This window comes from Festucalex cinctus, chromosome 12 (assembly GCF_051991245.1).
Source record: "Festucalex cinctus isolate MCC-2025b chromosome 12, RoL_Fcin_1.0, whole genome shotgun sequence".
Taxonomy (NCBI): domain Eukaryota; kingdom Metazoa; phylum Chordata; class Actinopteri; order Syngnathiformes; family Syngnathidae; genus Festucalex; species Festucalex cinctus.
In genome coordinates, this window is record NC_135422.1 from 12,276,694 (window position 1) to 12,292,223 (window position 15,530).

The 15,530-nt window shown below is 38.5% G+C and overlaps 1 protein-coding gene across 2 annotated transcripts in view; it reads left to right on the forward strand.

Moving 5' to 3' along the window:
• The first annotated feature begins 10,081 nt into the window (after positions 1–10,081).
• Positions 10,082–15,530, forward strand: part of LOC144031229 (diphthine--ammonia ligase-like) — a 65,537-nt gene continuing 60,088 nt past the window's right edge. For both annotated transcript variants that reach the window (XM_077538123.1, XM_077538124.1), the window contains exons 1-3: positions 10,082–10,219; positions 10,516–10,607; positions 11,818–12,002. In XM_077538123.1, the coding sequence (XP_077394249.1) occupies positions 10,197–10,219; positions 10,516–10,607; positions 11,818–12,002 (300 nt within the window). In that variant the 5' untranslated portion in view covers positions 10,082–10,196. The remainder of the gene's footprint in view (positions 10,220–10,515; positions 10,608–11,817; positions 12,003–15,530) is intronic.

Here is a 15,530-nt window from a genome sequence, read left to right on the forward strand (position 1 = left end):
ATTTTAGTTAGTTTTGATTTTGCTTTGAGTTTTGTTTTGTAAATTAATTTTTAATTAGTTTTCAGGGTGGTTCTGTTTTTATTAGTTTTAGTTCTTTAAAAAAAAAGAAGCTTTTTTATTGGAGCCAAAAGTCAAGCATGAAAAATTGTCCCCTAGGAGTGACGTCTTCTGAAGGTGCTTTTCTATTGGCTGCTGCTAGATGACATCACTTCTGTGTGACACACTTTCAAAGGTCTAATCCTGTTAATATCAACATAAATCTACCTAAAATCACATTTAAAATCATCCCCAACTGCTCATGTATTAAATACATTTCCAAAGAAAATGACATTTTTGTTTTATTTTGTTAACAGAATTGTTTTTAGAATTTTAGTTTTAGTTTTTTCGCTAGTTCCGTTAACTAAAATAACCTTGTTCTTGATGCCTCTTGATGAGGCTCTTTTTGGAGTACAATTCGTGTAAGTTTAAACACACAAGTTCATAATTTGGTGCTCACTAAACTAAGCTATTAAAGGATTTTTTTTCTGAGTGACTTTTAGGAAATATTGTTGACAACAATTGTGTACAATTGGTGCATTAATGCTACTTCAAATCTTCATTGGTTCACAGTTATGATTGGGCCCAAAAGGCGCTGCTTAGCAACAGAAAATTGCTGTGATTTCGCAATGTATCACAAATCATTTCTGTTGTCGAGGCAACTCATAACATTCATATACAGTATTTTTTTTAAAGCACTGTTTTTCAAATAAAATCAGGATTGCCTTTGGTCGCAATGTTTTAGTCATTTAATTATGGTTCAATTCAAATAAACAGTTTTTTTGGAGAGCCTCACAGACTTTGTGGTGGTGGCTTTGAATCCAGGTGACATCATTTAAATATGGAAATCCAAACATGGGTCCTTGTGATACACACAAGGCATCAACATACCACAAATACACGCACACACATACACTCTCGCTCTCTCCAGAGATATGCAAGCTCATTTTTGCCAACCCAACTTGGCAGCCGGCGGACTTTTGCGGTCCAAGAAAAGCAAGGCGCAGCCACGAGAGGGCTGAGGCTTTTGTGTTTGCCGAGTGTCACACTTGATCACCAGGGAAAGCCATAACAGGCCCGGGAGGATGTTTGAAGCAACGTGTGTTTGTGTGCGTGTGTGTGGGAATGGGCTAACTCTGATGTCAGCTCCAATATTCTGATTGCGGGCTACAGTAATACTGGATTGCGATCACATTTGGCGGCCATTGTTGGGAGAGCAAACTAATTACGGCGCACCCGTTTACCAACACTGGCTATTGTTATTTCCAAATTGATGGAATGAGGGGAAAAAAATTGTTAATTTATTAATTAATTGAACATGTAAGCAAATAATAATAATATAATTCAAATGGGGGTGTGGAACGGCCGTTTGGGCTACACTGGTGTACATAAATGTGGTGGGATGTGCCAACTACGTTGTGGATGGGCATGTGTCGTTTAAAGAAAATTGGGCTACATTACATTATATCAAAAATGGTGAGTGGATGAGAAAGACAAGAATATGTGTTCAATATGTTAAATAATGCGTCCATTTTCATTTATAAGGATGTAATGATATCTAAAAATCACGACACGATATCACAATATGAAGGTCACGATACGATAATCAGCACGATATTGTGGGGAGGTTGACAATACAAAAAAGGTCACATTATTGTGAAAAAAAAAAAGAGCTCATACTAAAAAAAAAAAAAGACAATATTGTGCTTTTGTACATTACAGCAATACTTAAAAACAACAGACAATCACTAATAACACTTAATATTGAAGCACTTACTTGCAAATACAAGCACACAACATATTGACTCGGTTTATATACATATAAGGGCCAAAACATGCTTTGTGAAAATTAAATCGTACTAACAAAAAAAAAACCTAGCCACCAGAGGGTGCTAGAACTGCACAAATGGAAATCAACCTTCTTTTTTTTTAACAGATGTGCTGCTTTTAATTAATATTGTGACACGACAACGACGATATATTGTGGCAGTTTTAATATCTCAATATCACGATATTGCTGTTATTGTTACTTCCCTCTTAATTTATTGAGCAGATAAGTGAAATAAAATTTCCCCCAGAAACATTAAAACGGTTTGTAAACATAAAATGCAAATTCATTGTTTTTTGTTGTTGTTTTTTTTAACAAAGTCCTTTTTTTTGGCCCATAATTGGGCTATTTTCAACCCAACTGTTTTAGAGTGAATACTTATCAGTGCGGAGTATGAGCCAGCTCAGATTTTCTTGGATTAACTAATCGGGGGGCAAATCTAACGGCGTAAAACATAGTAGAGGGACTCATGTGATTGTTTTACGTTTGTGGTTTTGCGGGATAGAGTGTTGCTCGTCTTCAAACGTCTTGTGAAGGCTGCATTACAGAAGCGAGCGTCTCTGTGAACCATTAGCGTAAGATCTTGTATCAGCGTTTGGCTCAGGTGATGGCGGTGCGTGCAGTTTGCGTTGGCAGCGTGATAATTATCGGGACGGGGGCCTACTTTCACGGACCACATCCTTTTTGGCTGCAGCTTCACAGCAGCGAGGCTGTAATTTGGGGTGTCCAGGATGTTGGAAGGGAAGCCAGAAGACTTCGCATCAAGGACAAATGTTGAGGAAATTACATTTGTACGAAAGGATTTTTGGCTGGCCTGGCTGCTGGAAAGTCATTTTTAATGGATAAGGAAATTATCGCTTTAGGGAGGGTAGATGAAACTTGAAGAGTTAGGTGGACATTTTGGCTTTTCGACTTTTTTTGCATTCAGTCCAATGGGAAAATGAACACCATCCTCGTAAATCAATGTAAATATACAGTAACTTACCACAATTTTTGAAATAGCAGTCTTTCCCAGACTTTTTCAGACAACCAAACCCTTCAATGTCCTGACAGTATTTGCACCCCACTTTACACACAGTTAAAATAAAGATAATAACAATAATGGTCATGTTAAACCCTGCTATTTATTTTGTAAACAGAACAAAGTCTGTATTAAAGCCAATTGCAGTAATAATGAAAAAAACTTCAATGTGGTATATAGTAAGTATATATAAATGCAGCTAACTAATATCCAAAATAAAAGGATACTGTTGTTGCTTAGTGTTTTTTAATTAATTTGTGATGTCACTATTATTATTATTATTATTATTATTATTATTATTATTATTATTGTTATTGTTGTTGTTGTGATGATGATTATTACTTTTTATTATTTTCATACATGTTATTTATTTATTATTATTATTATTATTATTATTACGTTTATGTTTAATATTTTTGCTATTCTTATTATTTAGAGTAGCGGTAGTAGCAGTAGTAGTAGTTGTCATAGTAGTCATTGTAGTAGCAGCAGTAGTATAATTATAATAATTATACTACTATTATAGTATAAAATACTAATAGTATACTACGATTATAGATTATTACTACTACTACTACTACTATTATTAATTGTCAAGTGGTGGTAGCAGTATAGTGGCTGTTGTAGCAGTAGTAGTACTGTCCTTGCAGTATTTTACTTATATATTATTATATGATGTGCCGTCCATCCATTTTCCAAACCGCATATTCCTCACAAGGGCTGTATTTTTATTTATTATTACCATTTACTGCATGTATGTATGTAATATTTTACATTAAGTGGTAATAGTAGTAGTAGATGCTAATGCAGTAGCAGCAGCAGTAGTCGGCTTTTATGTGTATTACAAATTTTAATCCTGACGGTGAATTTAGTTACATTTGTGTATCCCGTGCACATATTTATAACCATCATATTTAGTATTACTATATAAAGAAAATAGTTGCATATGTCTCATTCTGGATGGACTTTTTCCCAAATGCCAATTAGCCCTAAAATTGCGTAGCGTGTAATTTAATTTGTCTGGCGCAATAGTGCTTTGTTTGTGTCGTTCATTTTCCATTATGCAAATGGAATAATATTTGAAGTACTGTATCCCTTGATTAAATAGAAGCCAAATCTATCCAGTTTATCTTAATGTAATCATAAATACGAGAAGGACTGATTCAGCATTGCATTGCTTACCTAATTCCTGATTTCAACAGTGAAATAATAGTTAGCAAAAAAAGGGGGTGGGGGCGGTGGGGGGAGTGCTTGTAAGGCTTAAACATTAATCATCTGCGTTTATGTGAAAGCAGTTTGCAAGCCAAATGGAAAGATGGCGTAAGAGCCAAGTCTTCATGGGGGCACTGAGACAAAAACACTGTTGAAGACCATTTGGATCCAAAGCACTTTTGACTTGATTTCACGTTGTCTCACATTTCCAATCAAGGAGCGATTAGCCTCCGACATTAATGGGCCTACTAATCCGTTTAAGCCTCTCGTGATAACAGTTAATTGTGTGTAAAAATGTGTACAGATCCCCCCGTTTGGGTTGTTTACTAACTGATTTGGATGCGGTTAAGGCCCTAAAGAGGTATCATTATGTTGATGGTTCTGTCGCAAAATGAGCCCCTGATGGAGGCAATGTCAATGAGGGGAGTTAACAACGCCTGAGCAAATGTAACACGGCTTGAAGATAACATTTGGTTGTCATTAAACCTCATTGAGTTTCATTATTTTATTTTATTGTTTTTCTGTTTGTTTGGATTTTGAAACAATTTTCCCCACTGGGAATCATGGAAATCATAGAAATGAAATGAAACATCCATCCATCTATCCATTTTCTTGACCGCTTATTCTTCACTAGGGTCGCTTGGGGTGCTGGAACCAATCTCAGCTGGCTTATGGGCAGTAGGCGGGGTACACCCTTGACTAGTTGCCAGCCAATTGCAGATGAAGTGAAACAGCGCCGTTATAAAATATTCAATAAGTGTAAAGGCATTTTAAAGTAATTATTTTATCACTCTTACCTGTCAAATAAGGGCAAAAATATTATTTGTCATTGACGGATGCCCACCTTTTTGTAAAGGATTCCACATTTTTGGTAAAGGCTTTAGTATGAGAGAGAAGCCTAAAAAATAAATAAATAAACGCACTGAGAAAGACCATCTGTATTGACCCGGATCGACGAACATAAACCTGTATAAATCTGTGCTCATGCCGTGTAATTTATTTGAGGCTTTGTATCATAAAGCACTCACAGAAAATGCAATCAATGGTGGGCCAGCATAATGATGGACGTACCCTCCTCTGAAAATATTTGACTTGACTTCATATTGCGGTTGTGGAAAATGAGTTAAGCAGCAAAATCCAGCAGTTTTTATCAATATCAGAAGGCGGCCATTTTGCCTCTGACAGTTGCTCAAATCTTGTGGTAATACCCAATCACAGCTCAGCTTCAGAAAACAGGAGAGCTGTGAATGGTCGTTGCCTGAGCCCTGAGCAACTATGATGTCATCTTCAGTCGACAGGAAGTAGCAAAATGGCCGCTTTGATCCACCTCAGGGGGCGGCCATTTTGCCACTTGCTGTCACGTGAAAATGACATCACGGTTGCTCAAATCTCAGGTAACAACCAATCACAGCTCAGCTTCAGTTGACAGCAAGTGGCAAAATGGCCGCCCCCTGAGATGGATCATAACGGCTGGATTTTGCTTCATAACTCATATTACACAAATGTGATATTAATCAGAATGTCATGTTTAGACCAGTGAGGTCACGTAAAACATATTATTGTCAAGAAATGTTTAAGGTTGACTTCCACTTAAAAAACAACAACAACAACAACAACAACAAAAACAGGCGCATATACTCATCATCTCTTCGATGTATAAAAATGGCATCATGATACCGTGTCACATATGCACTTGCGTTGCCATATGTTGTGTTTCAAGACACTTTGAGTGTGCTGATGTATGTGTGTCTGCATGTGTGTTTGAATTGAGGCCACCGGAGAGCGCAACCTTGGCCGGCCTGTTTGTTGTGACACTCAATTTATTGTGCGGTGATTTGAGGCGCGGCTTCTTATTACAAAACTTTTTGTGTCCTTGCGCGACAGAAATTAGCTGCGGCGCGCGCGTGTAAATCACCTGTCATATGCACGGGCTCTTTTAAGAAAAAAAAAAGGGCCAAGGGTGTCATTTGACGCCTCGCCGCCGCTCTTTCATATTTATGCGTCTCATATTCACATCCATTGGGCTATCCGTCAACACTTTTTTTTTATTTATTTTTTTTTTATATCCCGTTGCACCAACGATGCGGACATAAACTGTTTTTTTTTAAACGTCAGCAAAAAAATGCTGGCGCAAGTGAAATCGGAGCCTCTTTATTTGTCTGCGTAATAAACAGTATAAATTAAAAACAATAAGCGGGGACATTTTACATTTGCTCACATCCTGGGGGGGCTTTCATGGAAATTGCCACACAGGACAAGGGGGTTTGGTGGGGGCTGTTTTATGAAATACAAGTGACAAAGTGGCAACAATATTGCGGCTCAAATAATGAAAACTGAAGGACGACCAAAACCCAAGAGAGTACATCACTAAAATAAGGTCGTTATTCAAACGTGTCAAATCAAAGGAGCAATGTTTACTCAATTCAAGTTTACCAGAGGTTGTTGTTTGGTGCTCATTCTTTCCCTGAACAACCCACTTCATGGATGAACTTGAAGACTTACAGCCGACACTATCTGCAAGAGGTACCAGAGGCTAACTATGTTCGCAAAGATGGCGGTGACACGTCAGCCTACTGTAATAATTAGCGATTAGAGTAATGTACACTATGTTGATGTGATAGAACATATTTTTTGGCATATTGTTGACATCAATACTGTTGTTGTTGTTGTTGTTTTTTATTAAATGAATTACTAGTTTGCCACAAGATGGTGCTAAATTTTACACACTGTCTCTTGAAAAAAAAAAAAAAGAAGAAGAATTGCACCAATGCCAATTGTGGTCAGCATGTTAGCACCCATCTTTTTTCCTGCACATTCAGAGGAATTTGCCCTGGTAATGATCTATTATCCTGAGAATGGCTAATAGTGGTTTGTTCTCATAATGTCAGCACACTTGGATGCATGGCCCGTTCGAGAAATTAATTGCCCACCTCTGACTTGCAGTAATGAACCCTGTGATCTGCTAGCTTACTTAGCAGAATTCTCTAGGGTTAAGAGGATCTTTTTTTGCATCACAGATTCCTTTTGCGTAAAGACATATTTTGACGGACTGACTGAGATCTCATCGGCGAATGTATCCGTTAGCGGGGAGCTAGCCTAGTCGAGCCAGCCTCCACAATCATGATCGTAGGTTACTATGCAACGTGTGGCGAGGGTCATCTTCAAAACAAATGAAAAATGTGTAATACTGTACATGCATAGGAATGCCTTACTTAGTTTTTATTTTGAAGTTAGCTTTTGGAAGCGATCATTGTGGCGGCTGATTTGACTTTGAAGGGAGTCTGGCCCACAGTCAAGCCGCAGATTCTATATATTTATATTACCGTATTTTCACGACTATAAGGCGCACCTAAAAGCCTTCAATTTTTTCAAAAGCTGACCATGCGCCTTATAATCCAGTGCGCCTTATATATAGATCAATATTGAGCCGCAACAGGTCTCGCTGTCAAGACGCTATCGGTGACCCTGCACGATCCGTGACGCGCTTGCGCAGAAGATCCCGCCCTCTTGGATCGCTAGCTAATACTAATACTTTACCTCAGAGAAAATAATAAAACAGCTGTTTATTCATTTTTAGAGTGAATGGAGTTGTCAGAAAGCTGGTTTGTAATCTATTAATAAAGTTTGACTGACCTATCTGACTGTTTTGTTGACATTTCTTTTAGCGCAGCACCATCTAATGGATGCATAACTTAACCCCAGCCTCTATTGTAGCGCATTATATATGGAAAAAGTTTCAAAATATGTTATTCTTTGCGCCTTATAATGCGGTGCGCCTTATAGTCGTGAATATACGGTGTATATACATATGAATGACAACCTGGCAATAGCCAGATGGATATGCTCCGCAATATCCATCTGGTACCTCTGCACAGTAATTTGGTCGGGAAAGGCGGGAAATTCTGACAATAATTCGAGCTGATTGGATGATGCGTCATTCTACATGTTTGTTTTAACCAATCACGGCCATAGGTGAAAATGTCCTGTTCGTTCTTGCCGAAGGGGGGAAAAGCACGAACATCTTACCAGCTAGACATGCACGAAGCGCCTCTCGCTGTTCAACATTCAACAAGGAAATGGTGAGTAATTCTGCGAAAACAGAATTAATTGCATGTCCATTCGTCCATGTTGGGTTTGTTTGTTAGCCCTTGCGTCGGCAACGGCTACCTGGTTTCGTCACATTTGCATATCCCGCCCCCAAACACGATGTCGCTCTGTGATTGGTCCGAACCACCAGTGGTTCGGAATGGTGGTTGTCTGCGGGAGCGGTACAAGATGTATTCTCAAATACCGTGAGAATTCATCTTGCGAGAGTAAGGTTATATGAATGACGAATGAAGATGCAAATTGTTAATGAGTTTCTTGTGCGCAAAGAAATATTTGCCTTTTTGTGAAGAAAGTTTGGTGGCAAAACTCATATACTCACCTCATAATGTTGTGTGTCTCTGTGTTTATGAGGAGCCAGACAGCGCTATCATAGAACCATCTAGTAAATAAACTACAAGGCCTAAATGAGATATTTTACAAATATTGTTTTCATGTTCCACGATGGTCCCATTGTTGTGTTTTTATTTAACTCTCCAAGGCCTAAAAAGAACTATTACCTGTCAAGCATTGTGTCTCCAAAAATACATCCGACTTTTGGGAGTTTGTATTCTTATTGTAGGCGACTAGAAAATATAAACTCTGTGCATAATAAAATGCATGCACAAGAGACCCAAGTAAATTGAGAAAATACATTGTTGTGCTAAACTGTACTTCTGGGGAATTCACATCCACTGTTTATTAAAAGTGATCCCGCTTCTCAACCGTTGCCATCAAATTCTACTCATGTGAATGATGTAAAAAATTTTGCCCCATATTCACAACTTTAAAAATAAAAACTACAAGAGAATTCAGTTAAAAGTGCGAGGTTGAGGAGGTGCCTTTCTCGATTTTGTATACTCAAACAGAATGCGTTGCCTTTGGCCCGCTTAAGGGCAGAAGGTGAGCGGTGCACACGAAAGCAGCAGCAATTATTCGTCTCTGGCACAACAACAGAGAGCAAAAAGAGCATCAAAGGCTTTTCCTTTGAGCGAAAAAGCGCTCCCTCAGAGGGAAAACGCACAACCTATGTGTGCAAATACCAGTGCATGGACTTTTGGGGTCTCTCCAGAGAGAAGTGAGGCAGATGCTATGTGGTTGTCTCCACAGTCAGTTGAATCCTTCGAAAATCAACAGGCACACCTTTGTCTGCTCCAAGCTAAAAAAAATAATAAAAAAAAAAAACATAAATAAATAAATAATGTACAATATTTCTCAAAAATGACAGTCTGTCAAAATGATTAGCCTGGTTAATATGGCCACTTCAACCCAAGTACAATGCACCAAGAAAAAAATAAAATGCCTCTTTGGGAAATGTTTGTGATATCACCTATTTAAAAAAATCTATTGTCAAAAATGTGTTAATATTCTTAAAATGCTATTTATTATTAGTAAATTGGCAATGTTTTATCGCTTTAACATAGTAATGTTACAGTGGTTAATTTCTTTTGAATCTTAACAGTTAAGAATGTTAAGAAATATTATTGTCATTACTTAATGAGAAGAGTTGATTTTACTTTACAGTCGCTAACATCTTTTCAAACTTGTTAGACATGTTAAAATTACTTACCAACACATGCAGTACTTTGAACATTTTATTTGCAGTGAACATTTTGTGATTGTACAAAAAAATAACATTATAATGGTAGCTGTTTGAGTCTACTCTGGAAGAGATTCATTAAAATAGCCCTTCATTCTGTCTAATATTTTCTCTTTGCTTATGTGAATCTTCTTTTCTTTTTTTCTAACTCTTATGTGTTGCAAAAAGAGTGAGAGCGAAAGAGTGTGTGTGAGAGAGAGAGCGAGACAGAGGAGAATCGGTCACAGACTGCTTTAGTGACGCTTTTCTATTCAGGCACATTTTGGGGCACCACGTCAACTCTTTTGGGTCCTTCCAACCCGGAAGTGTTGTCACGTGTAGTTGTATACAGACAAGCTCGGGAACCGGTTTGTAGTGTCACATTATTCAACATTACAGTGAATACCTTTGGATTTGGATACCTAAAGTATCTGAAGATGAAAGTAGTCGCTTTAATAAGGTAAACGGCATCTAACCGCTCTCTTTAATGTTGTCAAAAGTCATTGGAAACAATTGAATTTATAGTCCAGATGTACCAATCAAGGTAGGGAGTAACGATACTCGTGCTGTACTTAAGTAGATTTACTAAATACTTAGTATCTGTATCTTGTACTAATTCAATAAAGAGCGTGAGTGCTTTTTTCACACTGGCATTACCACCATTAAAATAACATTACAGTACTTGCTGTATAGTATTCGAAACAGGAACACAGCACATTTCGTACTGTAACATAGTATGTTGTGTTGTGGTTCCAGTGGGGGCAAAGACAGCTGCTATAACATGATGCAGTGTGTGGCTGCTGGTCATCACATTGTAGCTTTGGCCAACCTACGCCCTGCACACAAAGGTGAGAATGCTTTATGTGCATTATTGTTGTAGTTGCAGTGGTGTGGAAGTGCACTTTATAATATGTTGTTTCCTTATTTGGCTTTTAGATGGGCAGGTGCACCTAATTTTAAGTCCAGCGAACATTATGTAAACGTAACAATTGCTGTTAATTTATATATATATATATATATATATATATATATATATATATATATATATATATATATATATATGTGTGTGTGTATTGCAAAGACCTGCATGAAATGATGTACAAGACAAAAATATACATGCATATATTATGTCTATGCTATTACTATCTATCCATCTATTTTTACTGCTTATATTAATTAGAATTGCATGTGGGCTGGTGTGCTTGCCAGTTGTCTACTGGGGCGGCCATACATGGAAACTGTATCAGCTTTTTAATATTTTACTCTTACGATGTAGTGAAAATTGAAATAGTATCAAGGAGAATACTTCTTTGTAAAGTCACATAATTTCAGTTGTACCGGCCTTCCTGGGTGGAGTTTGCATGTTCTCCCCGTGCCCGCGTGGGTCTTTTCCGGGTACTCCGATCTCCTCCCACATTACAAAGACAGGCATGGCAGGTTAATTGGGCGCTCGGAACTAGGTGTGCTTGTATGTGTGGATGGTTGTTCATCTCTGTGTACCCTGCGATTGGCTGGCAACCAGTTCTGGGTGTACCCCGCCTACTGTCCATAGCCAGCTGGGATAGGCTCCAGCACCCCACGTGACCCTTGTGAGGAGCAAGTGGTTCAGAAAATGGATGGATGGATTTTAGAAGAAAAATATGCCAATGTTAAGAGAATTAGGGGTCAATCTTGGTCATATTTTTGTTATTTTAATTACATTAATTTTTTATTTTATTTTAATACAGCTAAGATAATACTTTTTCATTATTTATATGTATTTATTGTACATGTTTATATTATATGTATGTATAGTTATTTTTTATTACTTGTGCTACTTTGAGTTTGAAACGTATTTTTCCACATTCTAAAGTTGTTGTTGTTTTTTTTAAATATTATCCTCATGACATTATATATTGAATTTTTATTTGTATTTTTCATTTGCAATACAACTAATGCTAATACTTTGTAACAAAAAAATAATAATAATACTGGCTATCTATTTTAAATTCCTCATGTCATCACACCTCGTCTGAATCCCCCCCCCCCCCCCCCCCCCCCCCCCCCCCAACGTCGCAGATGAGCTGGACAGTTACATGTACCAAACAGTGGGCCACCAGGCCATCGAACTATATGCCGAGGCCATGGACTTGCCCCTTTACCGTCGCACCATCCAGGGCTCCAGCTTGGACACCAGCAGAGACTATCAGGAGACAGAGGGGGATGAGGTGGAGGATCTTTATCAGTTGCTAAACCTTGTCAAGGTACCTTTTGCTCTGTTTTGGAACATTATTCTTTTGAAAATCTATGTACTGCATTTCCAAAAAAAAAAAAAAATTAGGCACTGGGGTGATTATTTACTAACCTGCAGGTGGAGTTAGGTGCTATTGAGAAATAAAACATATTTTGGGAATAAAATTCTGAAATTGTTAATAATTATATTACAATATATGTAAAGTGTAATGGCAAGAACCTAGTTGGAATTAATTAAGTCTTTACATAATATTTTGGAGTAACACACAACGCCATCTCCACATACGGTAACATTAGATCAACTTAAATTCTGAGCGCAGAACTTTACAGAGGCTGTTTACATGCTTTAGTAGGTGCTGCTGTTTTGTTTTGCAACAGATTCCGAATGGCCTCAGCAAACTCTTTGTGTGAAAATTAGCATCCATTATTGATAACATTTACTACTATACTTGTTTTTTTCTCCTGATAGGATAATGATGTGCCTACTCTTACTGTATTTGAAGGAAGCATATTCTCTCAGTGAGAGAATACTGTTTTCATGTATTTAATTTTTTTTTTTTTAAGTAAATGAAGTGTAACATTAAAGCTTGTTTATATAAATTATTTTGTCTGCTAAAGAAACAATGTTTCACACATCTTATGATAAATATTCCTGAAGGAGGCATAATAATGCTTTTTTTTTTTTTTTTTTTCGGTTACTTGCCTATTTTTAGTGGGTTGTCCTGTGTTATGCAAATGACAGCATTTCAATATGGATTCAACTTTATTTATTTGAAGCCAGTCAGGAGTTTACCTGCTCTAAAGAGTACAACACAACTAGCAAGTTGTATTCTTTATAGAGACACTAAATTTGGCGTCTTCTTGACACTGGACAGAAAGTTTCACAGCCCACCAAACTCGCGTAACTCTTCCAGTTTCAAAGCATGTTGGCTGACATGTTCTCGGCTCTGCACGTTTGTCAAACTCTCCGAGCGCCACTAAACTTCTCCCGTCGGCTAAGGTTCACGACACATGTCGCACCGCTGAGATGTTTTACAATTCCTCCTCTTTGGATTCTTACTCACTTAGTAGCCCATTAGTGCCGTCTCAGAGGGGCCTTACTTGTCTGATTCCATCTGGCCCACTCAACGGCCGCGGTACTTTTTGCACATCTTGTAAAGTGCTGCTAAACTGCACGGCAGATGACAAAGTCATGTCGGTGCTCTTAATCTGTCGTACTTGGTAAGTCACTCTTAAAGTGCTGCATTGGATAATTAAAGCTTTATATAAAAAGTTGGAACTTGGTGTTTGTCATGTCAGCCATTGATCTTTAGGTAATGTGTGTTTTTTTTTTTTTTTTTTGTGTTTTTTTTTTTTTTTTTACATGGGACGTTACAAAAAATGTTTACATTAAAAAACATTTTACAGGTGCAAGTGAGATGGACTTAAAAAAACACAAAAAAAAACACAATGTCCAGAACGTGTCCAGTGACAATAACGGCAAGTCAAGGGAAAACAAGATTACATGGAAGTGAAAAGTGATTATTCTTGATTGAACAGAATACAAAATATACGTGCATACTAACCTGAGCTAACAATAGCCAACTACATGTATTCACATATTACCCACCAGGCCCTTCCTTTTAAATCCACACACATTCAAAGCCACAGATACTACAGTGAAGAATGTGAAGATGCCGACCCCAAGTTGACAAACAATACATGCACCTCACATGTATATTCTCTATTGGTATTCTTGTTTAATAATGCAAACTATTTTTTTACCTCATTACTTGATTAATCGATATGATAAATAATTCTAAAAACATTCAGTGACTGCTAAATTTTATCTGCAGACATTAAAATGTCTTTCAAGTTGTCGTTGTGAATGAGAGAATGTGTCTGTACAGTGTTGGTGGGGGGCTTGACGGTGGAGGGCTCCAGGACCCCCCCTTGCTTAACCGCACATCGCCAGGGTATAGCGAAGGGCCGGCGAGCTTGCCTGAGGGCACATTGCGCCCTCTGTCTGACTTTCTTTGTCATCTTCTGTTTAAGTTGGTGACATTACATGTTTGGCCTGTGTGTTAAGGTTTCCCATGTGCGGCACCCCCCAAACATTCTCACTCTTTCCGGGTTTTGAGCTTTTGTGACATACCCAGAAAAAAATAGAGTGGAACCTGCAAGTGTGAGAACAATGCCTTCAGGGATGTTGATCAACCTCCAATTTGCTCTGACTGAGAAAACAAGTTCTCATGGGGAATTATGTAAATTGATATAAGTGCCAGAGCAAAACTGTAGTCGCAATTTATCCTATCATACCTGTACATACCTGCAAATTTTTGGCCCTGGGAAAGTCCAGTAATTACCCCTGTGGGTGTACATTAGTGTAGTTTGTACACTGAGAGACCCAGATGAACTCCTGCTGTACCCCTTTTTCCTGACCGTTGTACACATGCTTCTGCTATGTGATATAATCCCATCTCCCCCCTGTGGTCAGGCCCCGATAATTGCGAAAGGCTGCTAATTTCCTCGTTTCCAAGGCTTCTCAACGCTGACCTCCTCAGTCACACAGGCCATAGATCACGGCAGTTGCAGTCCCGCGGGGTCTCTGGTGGGCTGGCAGACCTCCAGTGATCCCCTCGTTTAGCCCTCGCGCCGTCATCGGCAGACCTGCAACCATAAACAACCCTCTCTCGCGCCCTCTTGCTGAGTGAAGTCAGCCAAAAGAACAACTTTGTGATCTTGGATGTCAGCTTTTCTGAGGCTTTTGGTCACGCAGTGTAAATTGGATGGTTTACAGACTCGCCAAGTAAGTCTTTTTGTTATGTTCAACACATTCAGTAAAGTTGAGAAGTTAAAAAAAATAAAACTAATTTTAATGACAAGCTGTTGACTGGATAACACATTTTATCTGTGGAAAAAAAAAAGAGCTCTGTTCATAAAGTGTGATGTTTTGAAAGATTCACGAATTAATTAGAAGTTACAAGATTATATTTGGCAAATGACACCACAGCAAAAGATGAAAGATTTCCTCTTCTGGAGTTGATGAGTTTCAGTGCAGAGCATTCTTCCCACTTTTGGCAGCGTGAGCCAACAGTGCCATCTATGGACCCAACCAGGAAGTGGTTCCTCTCCGTTTGGAGCCATTCAAAAAGAATCAAAGGAAGAGATCATATTCTTCAGAACCTTTTGTTGACAGAGAGGAGAGGAAGAAGAATCCCAATCATAATAGCGGGGGGAGGGGGGAATGAGCCATCCATCTGCTGGCAGCGGCGCTAATGACAGCAGGACAATGCGGCTCTATCCTCGGCCTCTTTGCTCTCACCGCTAGCCGTGCATGGCAGCGTGGCTTTGAACTGTGTAACCCGATCGACGTGCAGTGGGACAGTCGGCCATCTCATCCCTTCCCGCACGGTGCTCGTCTTTGAGCAATCTTGTTTTGGGGAAGGAAAAGGAGGCGGAACAAAAAAAAAAAAAAAGTCTCTTTTTTTTTTTTTTTTTTCCCCGTAGGGCTGTATTAAGGCATTTTTGTTTTTTGTTAGATGACATCTGTGTGGCCA